Source organism: Phallusia mammillata, chromosome 3 (assembly GCF_965637545.1).
Source record: "Phallusia mammillata chromosome 3, kaPhaMamm4.hap1.1, whole genome shotgun sequence".
NCBI lineage: Eukaryota > Metazoa > Chordata > Ascidiacea > Phlebobranchia > Ascidiidae > Phallusia > Phallusia mammillata.
Genome location: NC_137254.1, coordinates 13,967,895 through 13,989,073, shown reverse-complemented (window position 1 = coordinate 13,989,073; position 21,179 = coordinate 13,967,895). Strand labels below are relative to the sequence as shown.

General features: G+C 37.5%; 2 protein-coding genes and 2 long non-coding RNA genes across 5 annotated transcripts; 2 read left to right on the top strand and 2 right to left on the bottom strand.

The window, feature by feature from the left end:
• Window positions 1–275: 275 nt before the first annotated feature.
• Window positions 276–5,518, bottom strand: LOC145218960 (uncharacterized). Its single transcript, XM_080086382.1, has one exon. The coding sequence runs from the start codon at window positions 2,118–2,120 to the stop codon at window positions 882–884; it is 1,239 nt and encodes a 412-aa protein (XP_079942508.1). The 5' UTR covers window positions 2,121–5,518; the 3' UTR covers window positions 276–881.
• A 451-nt stretch (window positions 5,519–5,969) lies between these two features.
• On the bottom strand, window positions 5,970–8,793 carry LOC145218949 (uncharacterized). Its single transcript, XM_080086366.1, has one exon. It carries the CDS (start codon window positions 8,529–8,531, stop codon window positions 6,276–6,278), a length of 2,256 nt encoding a protein of 751 aa, XP_079942492.1. The 5' UTR covers window positions 8,532–8,793; the 3' UTR covers window positions 5,970–6,275.
• Window positions 8,794–12,385: 3,592 nt separating this feature from the next.
• Window positions 12,386–12,677, top strand: LOC145219055 (uncharacterized). Its single transcript, XR_013857833.1, has 3 exons — window positions 12,386–12,436; window positions 12,512–12,537; window positions 12,625–12,677. It is a non-coding gene; the product is annotated as an uncharacterized LOC145219055 (long non-coding RNA).
• A 6,693-nt stretch (window positions 12,678–19,370) lies between these two features.
• LOC145219032 (uncharacterized) lies at window positions 19,371–20,156 on the top strand. Of its 2 annotated transcripts, none has more exons than XR_013857810.1 (4): window positions 19,371–19,426; window positions 19,599–19,659; window positions 19,743–19,863; window positions 19,964–20,156. It is a non-coding gene; the product is annotated as an uncharacterized LOC145219032 (long non-coding RNA). The 2 variants fall into 2 exon arrangements; XR_013857809.1 differs by having other exon boundaries at window positions 19,599–19,663.
• The last annotated feature ends 1,023 nt before the right edge of the window (window positions 20,157–21,179 follow it).

Here is a 21,179-nt window from a genome sequence, read left to right as displayed (position 1 = left end):
TGAGCGGAGAGTACTTTAAACACTGTGCCCGAGAAGAATTGTGGGAATTGGCGAAGGATGATGTTTTCGGAGAAAAATTTGAAAGTGTCTCTGTTACGAAAAACTATCTGGCTTAGTAACTCGCGTGTAACGAAAATGTCATCGTATGCTTTACGATCTGCATATTTTTTAATACAGACCTGTACCTTTGATTAATTCCCTTCCTCCATCTTTTTCGTCACTTTGTTGAGACGCTTCCTGGGTCTAAATCGCTGTATCAAAATATAACACTCAAATATAGCAGAAAAGTTTTATTGGCACACACGCTTAGGTATTTGTCGAGAACAATGCCAGACTTTCTTTGGTGGATATTATCATATTTGGATATTCCCGTTGGGCCTTGCATTCATTGCAATAGCAAACACATTTTTATTGGTTATTGTCATCAGGGCGTGAATTTCTCCGAAACGGATTTGATTCGACCTGATTTCACAATTTGTTAACTTCAGGGGCTAAAACGTTTATTTTGAAAGGCGGTTTCGGGCCAGATACGAGAAACATTTTTTGCCTAGTTTCTATGCAAAACAGCGCAATGAACACACATCATAAACCCCAGCAATTTTTGCACTTGGCAGAACAATTTGTACAGTCAAAAAAAAAAGGTTTAGATTTGCTAGTTTTTAAAAGTAAATCAGTACAGAAACAAAACATCGACAGAAAATTATGTGAGTCAAAGTCTAAAATACAACAAGGCTAATTTATTATGAAAAGGAAATCACGTCGAAGTGGCTTTTCGTCTGAGTCAAATTTTGCACTTCCAACTTGCCACACATTTTTCAAACCAGCCCAATACGCCCGAAGTTAGCCGCATTAAATACGTTTTTGTGGCAGAAATGTCTCTGTTATGCGGGTAAACTTTCACGGAGTTTCTGATGAGTCCGCATGTGTGCTTTCAAACTCACCCTGTGGCTAAACGCTTTCTCACATATTTCGCATCGATGGGGTTTCTCATTGGTGTGGGTGAGCATGTGTGATTTCAGATGTCCCTTTTGGCGAGATCTTTTCCCACATATGTAACAACAGAATGGTTTCTCTTTGGTATGAGTCAGCATATGTGTTTTTAAATATCCTTTTAATGCAAATCTTTTGTCACACACATTACATCTATGAGATTTTTCTTTGGTATGGGTTAACATGTGTCGATTTAAAGTATCATTGCGGCGAAATCTTTTCATACAAACATCACAATGAAATTTTTTTTCTCTTGTGTGAATCATCACGTGTTGGTTTAAAGTTTCTCTTGTGCAGAATCTTTTTTCGCATATATCACAGCGAAGGTGTTTCTCTTTACTGTGCGTCATCATGTGTTTTTTCATATCCCATATCATTTTAAATGTTTTCTCACATATTTCACATCGATGTGGTTTCTCTTTTGTGTGGATTAAAAAGTGTTCTGTCAAATGATGTCGTCGGCGAAATGTTTTGTCACAAACATCACATCGATGGGGTTTTGTTTTTGTGTGGGTCAACATATGCGACTTCAAACTTCCACTGTGTCTAAATCTCTTTTCACAAACATTACAACGATATGATTTTTGATTGATGTGAATCAACATGTGTGATTTCAAACCAACACTATTAGCAAATCTTTTTTCACATACATCACATCGATGGGGCTTCTCTTTGGTGTGAGTTACCATGTGTCTTTTCAAATTTCCTTTTTGCACAAACTTTTTGTCACAAACATCACATCTGTACGCTTTCTCTTCAGTATGAATTTGCATGTGTGTTTTTAAACCTTGGCCGTGACTGAATCTTTTGTCACATACGTCACATTTATGGCGTTTCTCTTTCGTGTGAGTCACCATATGAGTTATCAAATGTCCTTGCTGTCTGAAAGTTTTCTCACAAACATTACATCGATGTGGCTTTTCTTTACTGTGAGTCAACATGTGAGTTTTTAACACATTTGAGTAACAAAATGTTTTCTCACAAACATTACAACGATGGGATCGCTCATTGTTCTGAACTGACCGCGTGTGTTGCGGCTCCACTTGCAGAATGCTCATTTTCTTTGTCGCAGCTTGTTCACAAAGTGTTATACCTGCCAAAAATAAAAACAAATGTACTTTCTGTTTCATCGAAATGATGCGACAAACTATTTTTGCACTGTAGACAACGAACGTTCAGATAATAAAAGACAAACAAAGAAATATCAACATTTATTTCATCATGCGTACTCTAGTCCAGGGTTTCTCAAACTGTGGGCGTAATATAACATTATTATGTCAGTTACAATAAATGGTATACGTGCGTATATTTATTGTTTAAACATCAATCCCGTGTATTAAAATTGCTCTAAGCACATTTAGAATTTAAAGGGGTATTACCACCCTATAGAGGCCACAAGTGCCCAACTTTTTGTGTGCTTATTGTGTGCAAACAATGCGAAAAAGCAGATACAACAAGCGTCACAATATAGATTATGTATTGAAATTAGAAATTTCTGTTTCAAAACGGGGTCGCAGAGCAAGAAAGTTTGAGTGACCCTGCTCTAGACCAGTGGTTCTCAAACTTGTTTTTATTGCGACGCCTCTGGAAAAGGTTTCTGGACTTGCGGCGCACCAGCAAATAAAAGTTAATGAGGAAACTTGTTATTAATTTCTGTTATTGATACAATAACAAAAGTCACGAAACGGAACTATTCTGCGCCCTTGGAAAAAGGAAACGACGCACCAGGGCGTCGCGACGCACAGTTTAAGAAATACTGCTCCAGACTACTGATAATGTCCAGAAGTTATGAGATGAAACTGCATAACAACCGCCACCAGAATGCAGCATTTAAGTTACAACAACTTCCTTAATTGTTTCTACAGGGACAGGAAATAATTACTGTTTGCTGTGGTAAACTGGGTCAACGAATTTTCAACCTTATTATACTTCACGAAGTGCTTATGTAGAATGTCAGTGACGGTATGCAACGTTTTTTATCAAGCATATAATACTCCATTATTGTTGTAAAACAAATTGTAAATCACACCGACTTTAATGCGAACTTAACGACATGCTAAAACATTTACAAAGAGCAATTCTGTACCACTTCCTTCTGGCACAAGAAACAAGCAAAAGTAATTAACCTCATTGCATGGCACCATGAATAAGAATATTTCTTCGCGTGAAACTACTGTGTTTATGCGAATCAATAGAACGATCAGCATTTGTTAGCGCAACGAAGCAAATCTGCACAGTTGATAGAGCGAAAACTTTACACAACATCCTAGATTCCTAAAACAACCCTTAAAAATTTATACCTATGCTGCTCTGGTGCAGATAGATATCTGTGTAATAACAATGTTTTCGGCTTGCCTGAAGTAATCTAACAGATGCCCAAATAGCGAAGGGAGTCAGACACTCGTACTTGTAATAAAAGCGCTTGCGGAATGCACAACTGCCTTTTTTTCTTTTCAGTTACAAGTCAGTGCACAACAGTCACAACTTCTTTTGACACAACGTTATACGCCTTTCGAGCACTCTTGCGCACAAACTATTTTATCAGTTTGTTCGTATGCCACTTTTTTACTGATAGTTGTTGACGTGAACTCAACAAATTGTGCGCGTTGACCGTAAAAGTAATATCGTTTCGAGTTTTACCTACGTTGTACCCTACGATTGTTATTTATATTAAGTCAGTGCTGACTATTCGAATAATTGGCTCATAATAAGTGAAATAAGTGCTTGTCATAAAAGTCATCGCATTAATAAGAATATTCGAAGAGACTTGTTGTTTCTGGGTCAAGTGTGTTTTAAATTTAAATGCACCTGTGCTATTTCGTCATTGCCTAAGCCAGCGCGTCGCTTTCGTTGCCAGCGCGTCGCTTTCGTTGCTTGCGATCTTATTGCCTAGCTTTGGGGCACAGACTCTCGTGCAAAAGATTAATCTTGTAAGGGAAAGATTTTAGAAAAATGTGTACTGGGTGAAAACGAGCGCAAGAGAAGCCTCACTTTAAACAAATTGTCACCTTCCAAATAGATAGGGTACTTTATGTACTCCAACAAAGAGATTTTACATCACACAAGCCGGTTCATACTAATAGCAACGTCCATTTCGAGTAAAACATTGGGACTGTGCAACTTAACAGAGAAATTAAGCCGCCTTTTAAAAACCGTCCAATCTAATTACATTTAACCAACCAGACAATTTGGAAAACAGCATGTAAATTTGGTAAAGTAAAATTAGTTCGGCTACAAATCTAAAACAATAATTTAGTGGTCTTTTGTTAGCACAATTGCTTCGTGTAAAGATAATGCATTTTGTTTGATTTTTTTTACTGCCCTATATTGCTTTTTACTGCATGCATTCACCATATTAATACCGTTTATATGCATTTAAACCTACATGTAACGTTTAACCCGGGACTACTTAATTGCTTCCTGTGAGACGAGGCCGTAGACCAGTGGTGTCAACAAAAATTTTAGTATTTTGTCAGATTTTTATCTAATTATAATGATATTGTTTCTCACTTTTCAAAGTAAAAGTTAATATTTAACCAGGCATTTACAGAAATTTAATTTACAAACATTAGTTAATACGTTATGAATAGAACGATAGTAATTAAACCGTTCCTCAAACCTCACAGCCACATGCGGCCGTAGGATAATGTACTGACGGCTGTGATGTAATTACAATTCCTTAGGCAAACTGCTCTAAACAGATTTTGTGTTACTGAAAAGAGTGTTACTAGCTTATCAGCCATATGCGCCAGACTTTTTGTAGGCCTATTGTGTGCAAACAATGCGAAAAACATGCACCAAAGCGTCGCAATATATATTATGGCGTAATAGACAGTTAAAACTGATCTTCATACTGTGTAGTTCAATCTCAGTATCAAAATGGAAATTAATCTGGACTTTTGGGGAGTCAGTAGACGGTATGTATAAACCTATTTCTTTACATCTGCAATTTTAAAAACAAGCAGGTGATTGGCGTCTGTTGGTGAAATAGGGATCTGCAATGCGACTGTCGTAGTGGAAAAGATTGTGTTTTAAGTGTATAAAACTGGATTAAAAATCACATGCAGCCCTAAACATAATTTCAAACTGCAATTTGGCACTCGAACCCCACGAGTTTGACACACCCGCCGTAGGTAATGCGGCAACAATATACATGACTGCACAGCAGTGTAACAAGGCACGTCCTATCTAGAGAGCGTATAGCACAGAAAGACGCTTGAATTATTTAGTTGGGAATTCTTTGATTGCCGGATATAGTAGGTACTTTGGGTAAAGGACATAAAAGTTGATAATATGATGGAGTAGGCGTATAAAACATGACACCTGATTGAGTAGGCGTATAAAACAGTGCTTCTTAATCTTTTTGGTGTGGTTTCCCACTAAAGTAAATCACCAAGTCCGAATTTCCCACTCTGTTAATTTTATAATGATGTTTTGTGTCCAACAAAAAATGATTCTTTAATCAAAATAATTTTGTGAAGCGATTTGGTCGAAACCTTAAAGGTACACTGAAATCTTATTTAGTGATTTCGTGGTTAAGTAAAATTGTGTGGGATTTTGAAAAATCTCAGGTGCTTGCAATAGTCATTTATCGCATCACAATCAACAGTCCAAATGCATTTATTCGCGAACAATAACAAAGTCATTGATCCTTTTAGTAATGTCTGTGACGTAACAAACGATTTTAGATTTTTATGCGCCTTGTAAAACTAGGTGAAGTTAATCTTACATGTTGTTGCGGAAAATATTGTATTAAATTAACTTTCAATGGTTAATTTCAACCCACGGGCCTGAGTTTGGTGACTTCTGACTCACGTAATATCCCTCTAAAAACATTAAATTTCCCATAAATGCTATTCACAGGATCTGTCCCTCTAACAGTAGGCATGTTAATATCCACGATCACTGAGTCAAAATTCTTTCAGTAAATGATTAATTAAGAAGCAAATGCTTCTGACTCAAAATCAGTAGACACTGTGTTGGTATATTCGAGATATATATTTCACCTATTCAGGCATCGTCAGTCTCTAAAAACTGCAAACAACGAAGGTAAATTAAAAGAGAACAGATGTAAAAGCATACAAAATAAAATAGTAAAAAACTTAAAACACTAAAAGCATTTATGTCTAGTTTGGTTAACACTGTCTACACGAGCACAAAAGCGTAAATGTAATGAGGACGAAAAAACAGACGCAACGTCGGAAAAAAGGAGAAAAGGTGAGAGGCGTAAAACGGAAAAAGATAACGTCAACAGACACACGCAAGATTAGAAATAACTCTGCGGATCAGCGCAATCTAGGTAAAACCATTTTTTGAATATTGATGGTGGCCTGTGTTATTTTAAGCCACTTGGCTTCACATGCATCCAGGTCTTTAGGTGCCGGCTGCTGTAGAAACGTTACGCTAAAACATTGTGTTATGTCGGGGTGTGTCGAAAAAACTGCTGTGTGTTTTGTGGCGTAGTGGTGCAATAATGCTGCATTGTCATTTTCCTCATTTACTTTGTGTTCTTTCCATGTGGATCTGTGATGTGTCCAACGGGTGCTAAACCGGTTTTTTGTTTGTCCAATGTATTGCGCGCTGCATATGTTGCAAGTAGCCGCATATATGCCGTAGCACTTGCAGTCCAGGTCTTGCTTCAATTCTAAAACTTGTCCGTGTGTTGTGAACTTGCGCTGTTTATAAACCATGCTCTTATGACGACCATGATTGCCACACAAAGCACACTTTTCGCAAGGGCGCGACTGGCCGACGGGCTGTTTTGACGCATGGGCCAAGCTTCTGTAATTAGTCAGAAGGTTCCCCAGGGTACTTGCTCTTTTATAAACTACAGTCGCGGAAAGTTGTAAGTCCCTTTCCTTAGCTGTTAACTTCAAGGCCTGTGGGAAAGCTGTACCCCGAGCTATCCTTGGTTTGCGGGATTGACAAGTTGGTGACGCGAACCGTTTCATCCAAGTTTTCGAAACACTTAAACACTGTTCTGTAATGCGTTCGGGAAACGCAGATCTTCGGCACTTTTCCCTGAGTCGTTCCAGACTGGTGAAATAGTCTTTGTCCAACTCATTCAGCCTCCTTAATCTGCTGGCCTCACCCAACACAATGCCCCTAAATACATGTGAAGGGTGATGGGAAGTTCCGTGCAGGAAGCAACGGTGTTTGCTTGTTTGTTTCACGTGGTCTTTGGTGACGAAATGTAACTTTGTATCACTTGAATAGCAGTGCAAAACATCAAGAAATTCCACACTCCCTTTCCGATCTCTATTGGAAAATTCCCGAAATGTGAGCTTTAAACCGGATTTGTGAAAAGCAGCTTGCAACGCTGACTTTATTTCCTTGGTGGCTTCCCGTCCAAACGAAATCCACAGAATATCGTCGATGTACCTTTTAAATATCTCAGCTTTTCTTATTGCTGGGGCGACCGACTCCACAACATAGTGCATAGCTATGTTGGCTAGGGAAACAGAATGGTTCTCACCGGTGGCAATGCCCTCTTTCTGTTTGTATGCTTTTCCGCCGTACTGTATAATTGCATTATTTATCGTAAATATTACAAATTCGACAATGCACTTACGAGCCGTGGTCGGGATCGCAGTGTGACGACGAAGGGCTCGAGAAAGAGACTTCGTTATCAAATCTCTAGGGATGTTAGGATAAAGTCCGGCAACATCTGCAGCCACAATAAATAGTTCCGGTGTTTCTTGATGCAACTGACTAGTTTGCAACTGCCACGCAACCAATGCTTTAAGGTAGTCTTGAGTGTCCTTGCAGTATTCATTGACACCTTTGGTACAGTAATCTATGCAAATTGGCTTAAGCAAAGATTCTAAAAGCATTGTACAGCGAGAGAGGTAGGTGTTCCCTGCTGCTTGTACTAGTCTGACCGGGATCTCTAAAGCTGTCACTTCCTTTAGGACATCCTTTTGCAGTTTGTGAGTTTTAAACAGCGGATATACATATGCTGGGTTGGTATTGGCGAAGTGCTTTGCAGTGGGGCCCGGAACCTTGTCGAACCGACTACTCGACTGTTTGACGCCAACCGTACTAAAAAGCAACTCCTTGGATATGACCGACAGGTTGAACAGTCCAATGGCATATCGTTCAGCGGCGGTCTTTACGTTTTTTACCATGACTTCCAGAGTGCGAGGGTCTGTAGCCACCAACTCATAGTCAGCCATTTCCCTTCTCATAATTGCATCATAGTCCTTAAAAGAGACTATTACAATTTTGCCGTCTTTGTCAGACCGGCAAACAACAATGGTTCTATTGCGAACTGCTGTGGCTAAAAAAGTGAGGCTTCTCCTGAGCGGTGGTGCCAAATTGTTGTGCAAGTTGTATGCCGCCCGAACTCTGGGGCCGAGGTTTCTGAGTTTTGCTTCGATCAACTCAACATACACTGTTGCCTCCTCACTTAAATCATCTCTGTGTGGTCGAGATATTTTCGGAATTCTCAGTTTGCCGGGTATATCTGTTTGACCCAAATTCTCCTTATCCTTGTATATATCCGCCCATTCTATGCGTCTGATATGCGACGCCATGCTCATCCACTCTGCTTCCTCAGTACGGCTGTTCCAACAAGGGGTTGGCACAAAATTTAGTCCTCTGATAAGCAATGACTCTGCATCCCGATCTAAAACTACGTCCGATTTGTTCAAAATTGTGTCCGTAACTGCAGTAACGTGTTCATAACTTCTTTTGATAGCCTGTCTTCGACGGTACCTTACTCTGTCGCACTTGTTTTTGACTTTTTTTCGTAAACGGGTTTTGTCTACTTCATACGTCCACTTGCGGCGAAAACAAGACTGCTTGTGGAACAGCCAAATAAATTTGCGTTCATACTTTTTGTGTAGACCGGTTTTAAACGCGTAAACCTCCCTAGACGTGGGTGTGGACCTGTTCTGAATTCGTCCATCGCGGTTGTAATGCCCACGTTTTTTTCTAATAACATCTTGTCTTGCGATTCTCCTCTGCTGTTGTATCAGCAGCAAATCGAAGTCAATTCCCTTTCTGCTATTCGATGGTAACAGGACCTTTGCCCGTACACACTTCCTCAGGAAGGTCTTTTTGATCTTTTCAGCCTCTGATTGTTTCCAGTTAAAGATACCACTATCATTGGAGGTGATCACTGAGTGATTTCTTGTTGGGTAAACATAAATGCTATTCACAGGATCTGTCCCTCTAACAGTAGGCATGTTAATATCCACAATCACTAGTGGGAAATTTCCCACCGGTTAAAAACCACTGGTATAAAACATAATGTGTCGCGCAGCGCACCGCCAAAATTATCTTGGAGTTCTGTGTAGACTGTAGATGAAGAGTAAAATTAAAATTGAAAAAATGGAACTTAAACCAATTTAAACACTGCATCTCGGTTCGGACGAAATATTTTGATCCAACCAATAAATGGTGAACCTGAACCCATATAACAAGCGGTTCGACTCCCTGATTTAAACTTTGATAAATCTAACTTTAGGGTCTAATCCGAAACTTTCGGACTTTCACTTCTGAGTTTCAGTTCATTGTCGGACCGAAACACTTCACAATCAGACGTTCGCGTTAAAGAAGGAAGTATGGTTTCTTATATGCTGTGCTGCTTATAACTGCGGTTGACATTGTATGACGTTATACTCAGGCTTGGTTTGGCAGATTATTATTGATTGAAAATTGTAGTTTACGTTTTGGATTTTGCTGAAAGATGGAATTCAACGTTTCCACTCTCGCAGACATCGAAGAAAGAACGAAAAATTCTTCTCAAAAAATTGCTTGGCAGACGATAGATGCAACTTATGCTTTACCATTTACTTGACTATTGCAATATTTGCTTATGGTTGTTCATACAACAAGTATACAAGTGGAGACAGAAATGTATGGGTTATGTACATGTTGACTAGTGTAGCGTCCATCCTAGTCGTCATATACACCGTGCTTGACTTATGTTATATAAATGTTGGTTACTTTCTAGGATCAACGAACACATGTCAAACTTTAACAAAAGTCATGGCCATGGTGCTAGGTTTTAATACATGTACAGTTTACACATTTCTGTGGTACAAACAACGATGTTTCTACAAAAGTTCGCTTTTGAATCACCTTTACAAACGTTGGATTAAAGTACTAAATTGGTTGAGCATTGTCTTTCTGAATCCAGGCATATTTACTGCTTGCATTGGATACTCGATTACTCAACGATTTCAGTCATTTGGGTATGGGTGTAAACATGTTGACGGAAATGCTGTGTGGCCTTTAATAGGGGGAAGTGCAATTGATTTTGGTGGCCAGTGCTTACTACTATTCCTTTTTCTCTATCCATTTAAATGCGCCCAGCCAGGAGTAAATGGCATTGCCGGGCTACAAATGATCAAACGAACAGCTTTTATGTCCCTCCTTTGCATTTCAACTGATATTGTAGCAATACTTAGTAACTTGTATGTGGAGTTGGAGCTATTTGCAGCAGCAATTTCTTGCAACCTATTAGCTATTGTTTTAACGTTCGAAACGTGGAAGGATATATTGAAGTATCCCTTTTCACCTTTCACAAGGCTTGAAACAGTTGATATCGAACATTGATTTATTTTTCACTTTACTGTTATTGGACCATTTTTGCAACTATTTGCTCGCATATTTCATTATAGTTTCTGTCACTTCCTTTCCTCTTGAAACTTTCTATTGTTGCGCATTTTCGGTTTTTACTTCTTGCTAGCAATAACTTGATTGCACAAAAACATGCGGGCATTGTAAATGTTCGGTGTTCTACAGTCGTATTGCAGTACTTTGCTAAAGGGAATGATCGCATTAACTTCACTGAAAACCTGATTCGTAAGTTTCTTAATGAATGCCGATTGAAGATGCGTTGTATTAAAATCTGCTTAAAGCCTCCGACTGCGTTTGGATTGGAATCCAAGAAGGCTGCTCAAAGTCAAAAATCATGTTTGCTGAAAGCATAGTTTTGAACGGCGCCATTACGAAAAAGCCTAAGTAAGCATTCACATGTACGCTCGAAAAATATGCTAGACCTACTAACATCAGACAATTGTGTAGACTGGTGGCACAACGAACAAAGATAGTGATTAAATAGCAGCTAAACATCGGAGATTTATTTCCTAAATCCAAGCACTGAAATGCAACCTTCGCGGTTGCATTATAAAGTATGCAAGCAAAAAGGAAGGCTAAAGCAAAACAGAGCTGGAAACATTACCCCAACCCCATGATAAGCGCATAACTAGCGAAATTACGGTAACACAAGAAAAATATGATGAGATTATGAAAAGGTATAGCAAAAGCGCAATAGTAGGATATAAAGCTCGGTGGGTTGAATATGGAGGTAAAAGTAATGCATGCTTTCTATGCCTCGAAAAACGCAGTGGAAAAGAAAACAATTACGCGACTAAACCTAACTTTGAAGAAAGAAACACACCAAACCACAATTTTACGCACCCTTCAAAAGTATTTTAAAAGGATGTACAGTGCGAACAAAAACCCGTTCTGCACTACTAGTAAAATATACGACTACATTAGTAATATAGCTTGTCCAACACTGGGCGAGAAAAAAAGCGCGTGTGTGTGAGGGAAAATTGACAATGAAAAATAACAAATCCCGGGGATTAGACTAATTACCAGCGGAATTTTACAAACATTTATTGGTTGTAGCGCCGTGATAAACATAATGTTTTGTTTTAACGAATATCAGCTAGTAGATCGTTTGAATCCAATTTTTACACTTCATATATACCAGGGGTTCCCAACCTTTTTACGACCTCGTACCACTTCTTGCAGAACAACTAATTTGATCGAATCATATTGAATGGAGAAGAAGAATATTGGCCTACTAAAATAACACTAAAGCGCCACAACTAAATTTAATGAGATTTTTGTTACATGCATTTTCGCTGCTTGACATGATTAACGCCCACTGCGCCACACCGTTATACGGTTTTTCAAAACAACTGTGATTCTTTTTACGGTTTTTCAAAACAACTGTGTGCTGACAATTGACATGGCCTGTATTTTGAAGATCGCAATAACACGTCACAACAGTAGTAGTTACGTAACAATAAGAATAGGCTTAGGTAACGTTTTTTTGTAAACAAAACCAGATAAACAAAAAATAAAGTTGTGAATCCAGGTTTTTGTGCAAAAAAAAAACGAAATCTACTCGCGTACCACCTAAAAGACCTTCGCGTACCGGTAGAGCTACTAACACGATAACGAGGATCTACCCCCCAAAATGACCTAATTTCCGGTAGGTGGCGCAATAGAGCGATCCGCGCCAAAAAGGCGTATTATTGAAAGTGTACTTACATTATTTGGTCGTGGTGTGTAGTTTAATTATGTTGTGTTTGTTTTATAAAATGGACATTAAATTTATTAATTTTCATGTAGAGCAATGGATATAAAGTTTATTAATTGCAAAAACTGTCACGTGGAGCTGCGGCAGGTTGCTGACAGCAAAGTGAGTTGTTTTAAATTGTCAAGTAGTCGTTCAAAATTTAGCAAGACAACCTAATTCATTCTGTTTATTATACAGACACAAAGGGAAAATCGGCAACGAAGGTAATACAGTTGATTGCTAATTAGGAAATCTGTGTGGCAGATGACTTAACATAAATGGAAATGCTGTATATATGTTCAATTTTACAGATTTATGCCTTACCGGCAATTCAGGGCCCTACAACAGTAAGTGACCTGTTTATAATCATTACCGTACAATGTGTTACTATTATATGTCTTATATTTTACAGACAAAATAAAATATACCCTAATGCAGAGTAAGCAAAGGGGTGTAACTGAAATTTGGAGTAATTAATCCATCTATTGCATTATTATTTACAGATGGCTTCCCAGAAACAAATTTAATCATAGAAGTAAGACCATTTTTTAAATATGCCTGTTTATAAAATAGATAACAACATTGTGTTTTTAGACCTAAGAAGAGTCCCATTTAAAAATAAAGTAAGTATGTGACATAACAGTGGATTTCAGTAAGGTGTTTGTGCCAATTGATCATGTCTTTGATAGAGCTAATGACATCACCATTTTTGTAGGCACCAAAACAGGACACCCCGGCAGAAAATGTAAGTATGTGGAATATTAATAACAGTGGGTTTCAGTAAGGTGTTTGTGCCAATTGATTATGTCTATGATAGAGATAATGACATCACCATTTTTGTAGGCCCTAATACAGGACACCCCAGCGGAAGATGTAAGTATGTGGAATTATTAATAACAGTGGGTTACAGTAAGGTGTTTTTACCAATTGATTATGTCTATGATAGAGATAATGACATCACCATTTTTGTAGGCACCAAAACAGGACACCCTGGCGGAAAATTTAAGTATGGTAAAAGCCCTTAAGTGTAAAGTTTTTTGAAACTGTTGCTATGCTTTGCAGAAAGAAGAGAAATAAAATGAACAAGTTGTTTATGGTGTCGTTTTTGAAAGTTTTAGTCTGCATAATGCGTTCCATATACACAATTTCTTTGGCAGTTATGTTTATGATAAAAAGATAACAATATTTAGGATTGTATTTACTAATATGAGAACTTATGTAAACTATCATGAGAATTCCAACCACACCCATGGGGCTCTCATTTGTGGTCGCTGGCATTTTTGATAACCCAGACGCCTCGCCAGTAGCCCTATGAAACTGGGGGTTTGCAGTACAACCACACCTTTAAGCGTTCAAGACTGCAGGGTTTAAATCTGCAGACTTAAGGCTAACCACACCTGTTGAAGTGTTCAAAACTTCTTGCCGTAATAGTAAAATACTATTGCAGTGAGTCAATCACACTCAGGCGTTCAAGCTAAATGCTTAAGGGTTAACCACACTCAGGCGTTCAAGCTAAAAAGCTTAGGGGTTGACCACAATAATGTGTTTCAGGAAAAATGCTTGTTAGGTAATAACACTTTCAAAGCATTTGTACTGATACTGATAAACTTTTCTTGTCTATTACATGCACAACTAGATATTGCAGCATTTAAGGGCATATAAGCCTATTGTCCACAATGGAACATTGTGAAATTGTGTAAAGACAGCTGGTGTGAAAACCTTGTTTACATCTCACACACTTAACCCATTCCCCTTTCATAACGCTGGTATTGTCTAACATAGTGCCAGTTTGACATATTTTACACTGGTCTCTCTTCAGACTTCCTTGAAGACAGTTACCAGAAATACAGTGGAACATATTTTTTCGATATACAACTGTGAAAGCGGGTTGCATAAGGTTTGTGCCTGCTGCAAGCCATTTTGCGTGCATGCAAATAAAAACACCACAACTAGAAGAATCTTTTTGTGGGGTTCGCTTCGGAACTTCCACTGATTCTAGATGGAAATGGAATTTTTCAGCCAGCAGGTAGGTAGCCAACTCCTTTGCAGCTTGAATCTTTGTACTTGTCCTAATACAAGGCATATCAATAGGATCCGTAAATAAGTTTTTTGTTTTCAATATCAATTGTCAAAAGAATCCAGTGGCTCTGCGATGGGTTCCATGGAATGAAAATAAGCTTTTTGTCTGTAAGGGACATGCCACGCCAAAGATTTTCAATGGGACCCTTTTTGTCAAGGTTTTGTGCCACCATAGAACAGACATACAAAGTATGGTTGTTAGCAGAAACTATCTGCCACAAAAAACTGTTAATTACTTCGCCATAAAGCCATCCAGCTACAAAGCGTTCATCAACTCTTTTTAATAGTTGCTCTTCATGTTTTGGTAAAGTTGGTTCCAGTGACTTTAACTCCACAATTGAAAGGTAATGTGTTCCATTTACCAAAATTTGTTCATTAAGTTTGTAACCTCTAAGGCTTTCTACACTTGGTGTAAAACTGTTCAAAATTGGCTTGACAATGGGAGCTTTTGAAGTTACCTTGTGTGAAGGGGAAGGCATAGTAGTCACTTGGTACAATGGCTGCAGAGTATTTGCAGAAGCTCCCACTCTTGATGTAAATGGGTTCACCTTTGGTCGTTTACGGGGAAGCTCATCACCACTTTCAGACCAAAGCACCTTTCTTTTTGTTTTAACAGATTTGTGTTTTGGAATTTTTGAAATTCTAAGTCCATCATCATAACAACAGGCTTCCATCAGGTTGTCTTTGATAGATTGAAGGTCTTGGATACCTTGCTCCAAAGCTTTTTGGGATGTTACATCATAAGACATATTTTTTATGTCAACCAACAAATCGTTGAATTTCCGGATGGTTTGCTGTCTTGGAGTGTCTTCATTTGCAACAGTGGGTGAATTCACAGTTGTGTTTGAACACAATGAATAAGTTGAAATGATATTACTTGTAACAGCTTCTTCATTCGGTTTTAATGCACTTATATAGTTCACAACATTTGGATTCAACACCATGTGAACAGAATTGTGGTACCATTCAGGTAAACTGGACCAATCAACATCATCATACTTGTTAAACACAGCAAACATGTGCTTACATGGCAAGAAGTGTCGGGTAAAATCTGCACATGTGCATTTGGGAAATTCATCCTTTGATCCCAATTGCACAGTGTATATTTGGCCAGTAGATTCACTTTTAACTGAGAATACATTTCCATTCCTTGCAATTGTGTTTGATTGCAAATTTGCAGACTCCCCAATTCTTTGAATACAATGTTTTACCAATTCTCTTGGTCTGTTTTGTAAAAAGTCAGGAACAGAACTGTTGTAACTTCTGTAGTTGCTTGAAGATCTTAAGTTTTCTTGCTCATACCTAGATTACATACTTTTTTTCATACACCGACAGTCAACTATAATTAAATAAAAAAGTATGAGACAAATGTGAATATTCCTTAACAAGTTGAGTACTTTGACAAATGTTGTACAAACAGGGATCTAACAAATTCTATTTTTGTTGCAGCTTACTTGGTTTTTCCTTCTGGGAGAAAATCTTTGTGTAAAATTCTAATCAGTCCAGATAAAGATTTGTCTGTTCTGAAACGTGTATGGCATTCTTTTAAAACTCGATTTTGTCTTTCCACACCATAGTTGGTGCGAACAAGTACTTTTAATTGATCTGCTCGATACAGCCACAACCAACGCTAAAAACGTACCTGTCATAAATACCTAGCTTGTATCTTTTATTTAACAACCTTCCTTACCTCTTTTTGTGATAGCCAAGTTTTAATAAAATAGTTTTGAAGTTTATCGTTATCAATCCATTGAACACATGACTGAAAATCGTGTAATGCTGTTTGGTAAATTTACTCACTTTCAGCTCTGGCAATAGCTCTCATAAATGCTCATACTTCATCTTTGCTATCCCGAACACCGTTTTCAGACTTTTTCACCCAACGCTCCCATGCTTGCTCACGATGAAAGTCGCATATTAAAACATGGCAATCTGCAAAAGTATAGTTTATATATTAGTCTTTTCATTAAACATTTACATAACTCAAAATTAAAAACAAGCTTACCTGAAAAAAAGTTTCAATGGCATGTAATTCAGCATCACATTTGTCTGTCATATAAAAAAAGTTGGTTTCCAGCCAGGTGTCCTTTTCTTCAAAAGCGAAAGAGCTTCTTCAATATCAATTTGCCTCTCATTTTGTGTGATAAAACTAGCCACAACGTGGTAGTTCATGTTTGTTTTACCACACAAAAAACAAAGGCAGGGCATATTTAGAAGTCTTATATGTAGCATCTAGTAGACAAATGTCCTGCCCGTAACGAAGAAGAAGTTTTTGCTGCCAATGAAGTTGATGGACAAACAACATAGTTTGCTCTGATGAAATTACAGGAGGTGTTTTTTCATCTGTAAGGTCTAAATTAGTGGTGTTTACCACATTAGGAATATATGGTCTAAAAAAATGTTGTCCTGTGGATCTTCAGACTTGACCCACTCGTCAACCAAACATTGGACATTTGTTTGATCGATTTTAGCCAGTTTACGTTTGGAAAATGCCCTGTAGAAGTGGCTCTCGACATCCTTTCTTGTCGGAAAAAATCTTAAGTTTGTGTTTGATGGCACATTATCATTTTTAAACAGTTCATGCACCACAAATAATTTTAGGCCTCTCATGATCTCCCCAGTATTGCATATGCCTTCATTTACCATTTCATCAATTTTAGCAATGATCCGCTTATCAACCATTTGAAGAAATCCTGCCGCCTACAATACAAACAAACACATATATGTATGTCTGTGCCTGTCAGGGCGTTCCATGCTTGTATGACATGTTTGTTAATATTCTTGTTTTTCCTGCTTTCTCCCGTACAAAGTTTAAAGTTATCCAACTCCCTTGTAATGATGTAAAAAACACACACAATAAAAGCCTAAGGATAAAAACTTTCTTGTTTTGAAAGCAGGTGTCATACTTAAAAATGCATTTAAAGTTGATTTCCTCAATAGAGTAATACCCAAGGATGGTGGTTTAACACGCCATCCATAAAATTGAGCCCATTCAACCTCGACATTGCTTGAGATGCAAAGTCTACCACAAAAATTACAACATACAAAACCCCAGATTAATTCTTAATAAACATAACTGTACCTTATGTATGCTTTAACAATTTTATTTTTATATTGTTCTACCAAAAGGTATTTGCCTTTTCCATAAAATGACAACTTTTCTAAATATTGTACAACTTGTTACTGACTTTCAGATGAGGACCTAATTGTTTGAAAGCTTTCTCAACACATTTAATGCTGTGGTGTTTAACTTCTGAAACAACCTTTCTGTCAAATGGTGCCTTTCTGCTTGTCTAGGCCACAACAAATGATTTTAGCTATAATAAACATTTATATGTTCATGGGAAATGTTACCAATTTTGTCCTGTACTGCTGTTTAGGAAAATTTTTAACTTTTTTCTGCAACCAATAATCGGCAGATTGCTTTTTTCAAAGTGATCTTCACATATGAATGCTCTAAAACACCGCTTCCCAACCGGTGGGCCGCGACGTTCTTTCTGGTGGGCCGCGAAGCTTTCCAAACTACTACCATATTAATATAGAGGTTAAGAAAGTTCCACAGTTTGTGTGAACGTGCTTTCAAATTTAACCATTTTTCTTAAAAATATGATACTACTATAAAAGCCGCATGGCGCATAAGATTTCACGTTAAAGAAAGCTTTATTACACAAACAAACTGCGATTGTCGCGTCACAACAGTACTTGTACTAGTTGTAAAATCTTGATGCATGAACTCTCGCTTTGTTTATTTGGTCTTTGCGTAGCTACAAAATGAATAGTTTTTTCATTGTGGTTTTCTCGCAATATTATACGGTGGTCCGATAGAAAAATTTTTTTTTTAAGTGGGCCGCGATCTGGAAAAGGTTGGGAAGCACTGCTCTAAAAGAATTACTGTTTGATTTTGACAACAGAAGTGGGTTAAAAGGAAATTAATATTACGTTTCTTTATGAAGCATGTATTATGACCTTAGTTGGGTCACGCAATAAGAGCACACATTTTTGTAAATTGCTGTAATGTTTCTTCATATCAGAGTTGCTTTGAAATTCAGGATTGCAAATTTTAAACAAAGTTTTTTTGCCATTGGCTGGCACGGTGTGGCTCACCTAGCTATTACACAGAAATACAACTAAATCACAAATACGATAATTTAGTCTTGTCCATGGTATATTTAACATACAAAATCAATCAAACAAAAACGGTTAGTGATCCTTTTAAAACACACAATAAACTTTTAAAAACGAATAAAATACACGAGGTACATGACACTTACGTAAGCTGCAAGTTTATTATCACTTCAATTCCAAAGTTATTTGACGGTTAATGCAATAAATTGCGATTTTTTGCCAATATCTTCACTCTTCACCCATTACCCGCCATTGTAAAGAAGACAATGTGTACTGGTTCATTCAAGCGTGACCTGTCTGAGCGATCACGCCGAGTTGCGCATCTGGTGAATTAAGTTATCTATGCTTAAACTTAGTAAATTGATAAGAGTAAGAGACCTATTATCAAGGCTAATAGGAGGTAATTTAGTATTTATTGACAAGTTTTATTGTATTCACGACTTTTAGGATGGTGTTGCAAATCTAATAAAGGTTGATATATTTACAATTTCACATACATTTGTGCATGTATAAAACATATGTTTGTGCATCTTGTAATGGCTTGTTGTTTTTTGTATTAGACTAGACTGTTACCGAATGACTGAGCGAAGTGGTTATCATAACAACTTGGTATCACTGTCGAGTAGAACGCATACGAAACATGCATTTTAGTGACCTCTATTTGCATGTTTTGCCAAATTATTACAGTTGTTGGTAAGTGCTTGAAAGTGGTAAAGAATTTAACTTTCCACGATATCAATCCTTTATACCAGAACTTTCTGCTTAATGATTACATATTTCAATGTTTAATTTGTTGAGTCCTGTACAAAACCTAATGATGCAACTGACCTTACTGTGCTTGACATGGATTAATTGAACAACAAAGGGAATTATATGAAGGAACTAATTTTGTTACAAAGGCGGCATGTGGTAGGCATTAAACCCAATGTTTATGGCTGAGTTGCAAACAAGTAAACATGTTTGAGATAGTTACATTTGAGAAAATACATCTTTTTTCATTATGCAATAGCATATTATTCTAGTGTTCTTGTTGATGGATACATTACTTACACATTGCTTTATATACATTACTTGTTTTTAGACAATCAACATTAAGGGACACTCAATATCACTTGCTACCAGAAATCTTTAAGGGACATTTGGTGTGTGAGTTTAATTGACATGTAAGTAATCGGCCTCTTTCTCCAGCATATTTTAAATATATATGGTGTTTACTGATTTGCAGATGGTAAACGTAACTGATGTTCTCAAAAGTGCCATAGGGGAACCTTTAGATAATCATATGCTGCTTGTTTGTGAAAGGAAATTGCTACAAAAAAAGTAATGTTGTCATCTTCGAAACACAGGTATTTTGATTAGATCCATTAGTAACTCCAACAAACTTTGATTTCAATCACATTAACTGGCAGTAAAACCTTGTTTGATAACTGCTTATTTACTTTACAGGACCAGTTTGCAACATCGCCTGGTTATCCAAGTGTTGTTGTCAATAAGAATGAAATGAACAGGTTTTCTTCTGGTTTCGATTTTTCATTGTAATACTGGTTATTTTTATTGTAGTGATATTGAACATGCCTTGTTGAGTACATTACAATTATATAGCATTGGACATGCAGTTGAACTTTTGTTTTTGTGTGTATTTTTACCAGTGTTTCTCCCACCGTTACATTCATGCTATAACTTTGTTTGTTCTGTTCTGTTTCTTCGATATATGCGCCATTTCGTTGGTACGGTACTGTTTACAATAAAATACAACACGGTATTTGGTGTGTCATGCTTTATAGCTCTAAACAACACGCAACACGCGTGTTGTATGAGTGTGTTCAAACAACACACCAGGTGTGTCGCAAAACTGCAGCTTCACACAACACGGCAGGCGTGTCGTTGAACAACACACCACCTGACAACACGGCTTAGTGTGTCGTGTGTTGTACACGGCTTCAAAATTGGCGTGTTGTTACTACACACCTGTTCTTCTAGTGATGATTGTGCATTGAAACCAAGTGAGCAGGTAAAACCAATGCAAGCAGTAAAAAAAATAAGCAACGCGTCATGGAATCACAAAAAAGGTACACGAAATGGCTCAGATTTCTTCATACATATTGTCACAAATCAATTAAAACAACGAACTACAATAAGATAAATTGCACAAATAGCAAATGTCTACAAACGTAATTATCGACTTTAAATGTCGTCATCAATTTTCGTGGACGAACAACTAAGCCCGAACAACACTCGCATAAACAGATAAGGCAACTTCACCCTAAAAAACGGCTTTTGTAAATATTGTAGTCTTGATTGTGCATTGTGGCAATTTGAGTGCGCTATAGGCGCCGAGTTTCACAAACCTGCAAGGTGGCGGACGTAAAGTATGACGTCACTAAAGTGTGTAACTACAAATAGTTTAATCTCAAAGCCCAACAAACTTTCAATACCATGACATGTCCGTCAAAATTATAAAAAAAACGAAATGTTTGAAACATTGTTTGGTTTTTAACACGTTGCTGTTTATTATTGGTTTAGGAAAGTTTGAAAAATGTTTTAAGTTGCTGTTGCTATGTGGCACCTGAAATAGTCATATATTATAATATATTCGCATTGTACACAATAATGACCAAACATGCACTGACAAACAATTGTTTGATGTCATAAACAATTAGGT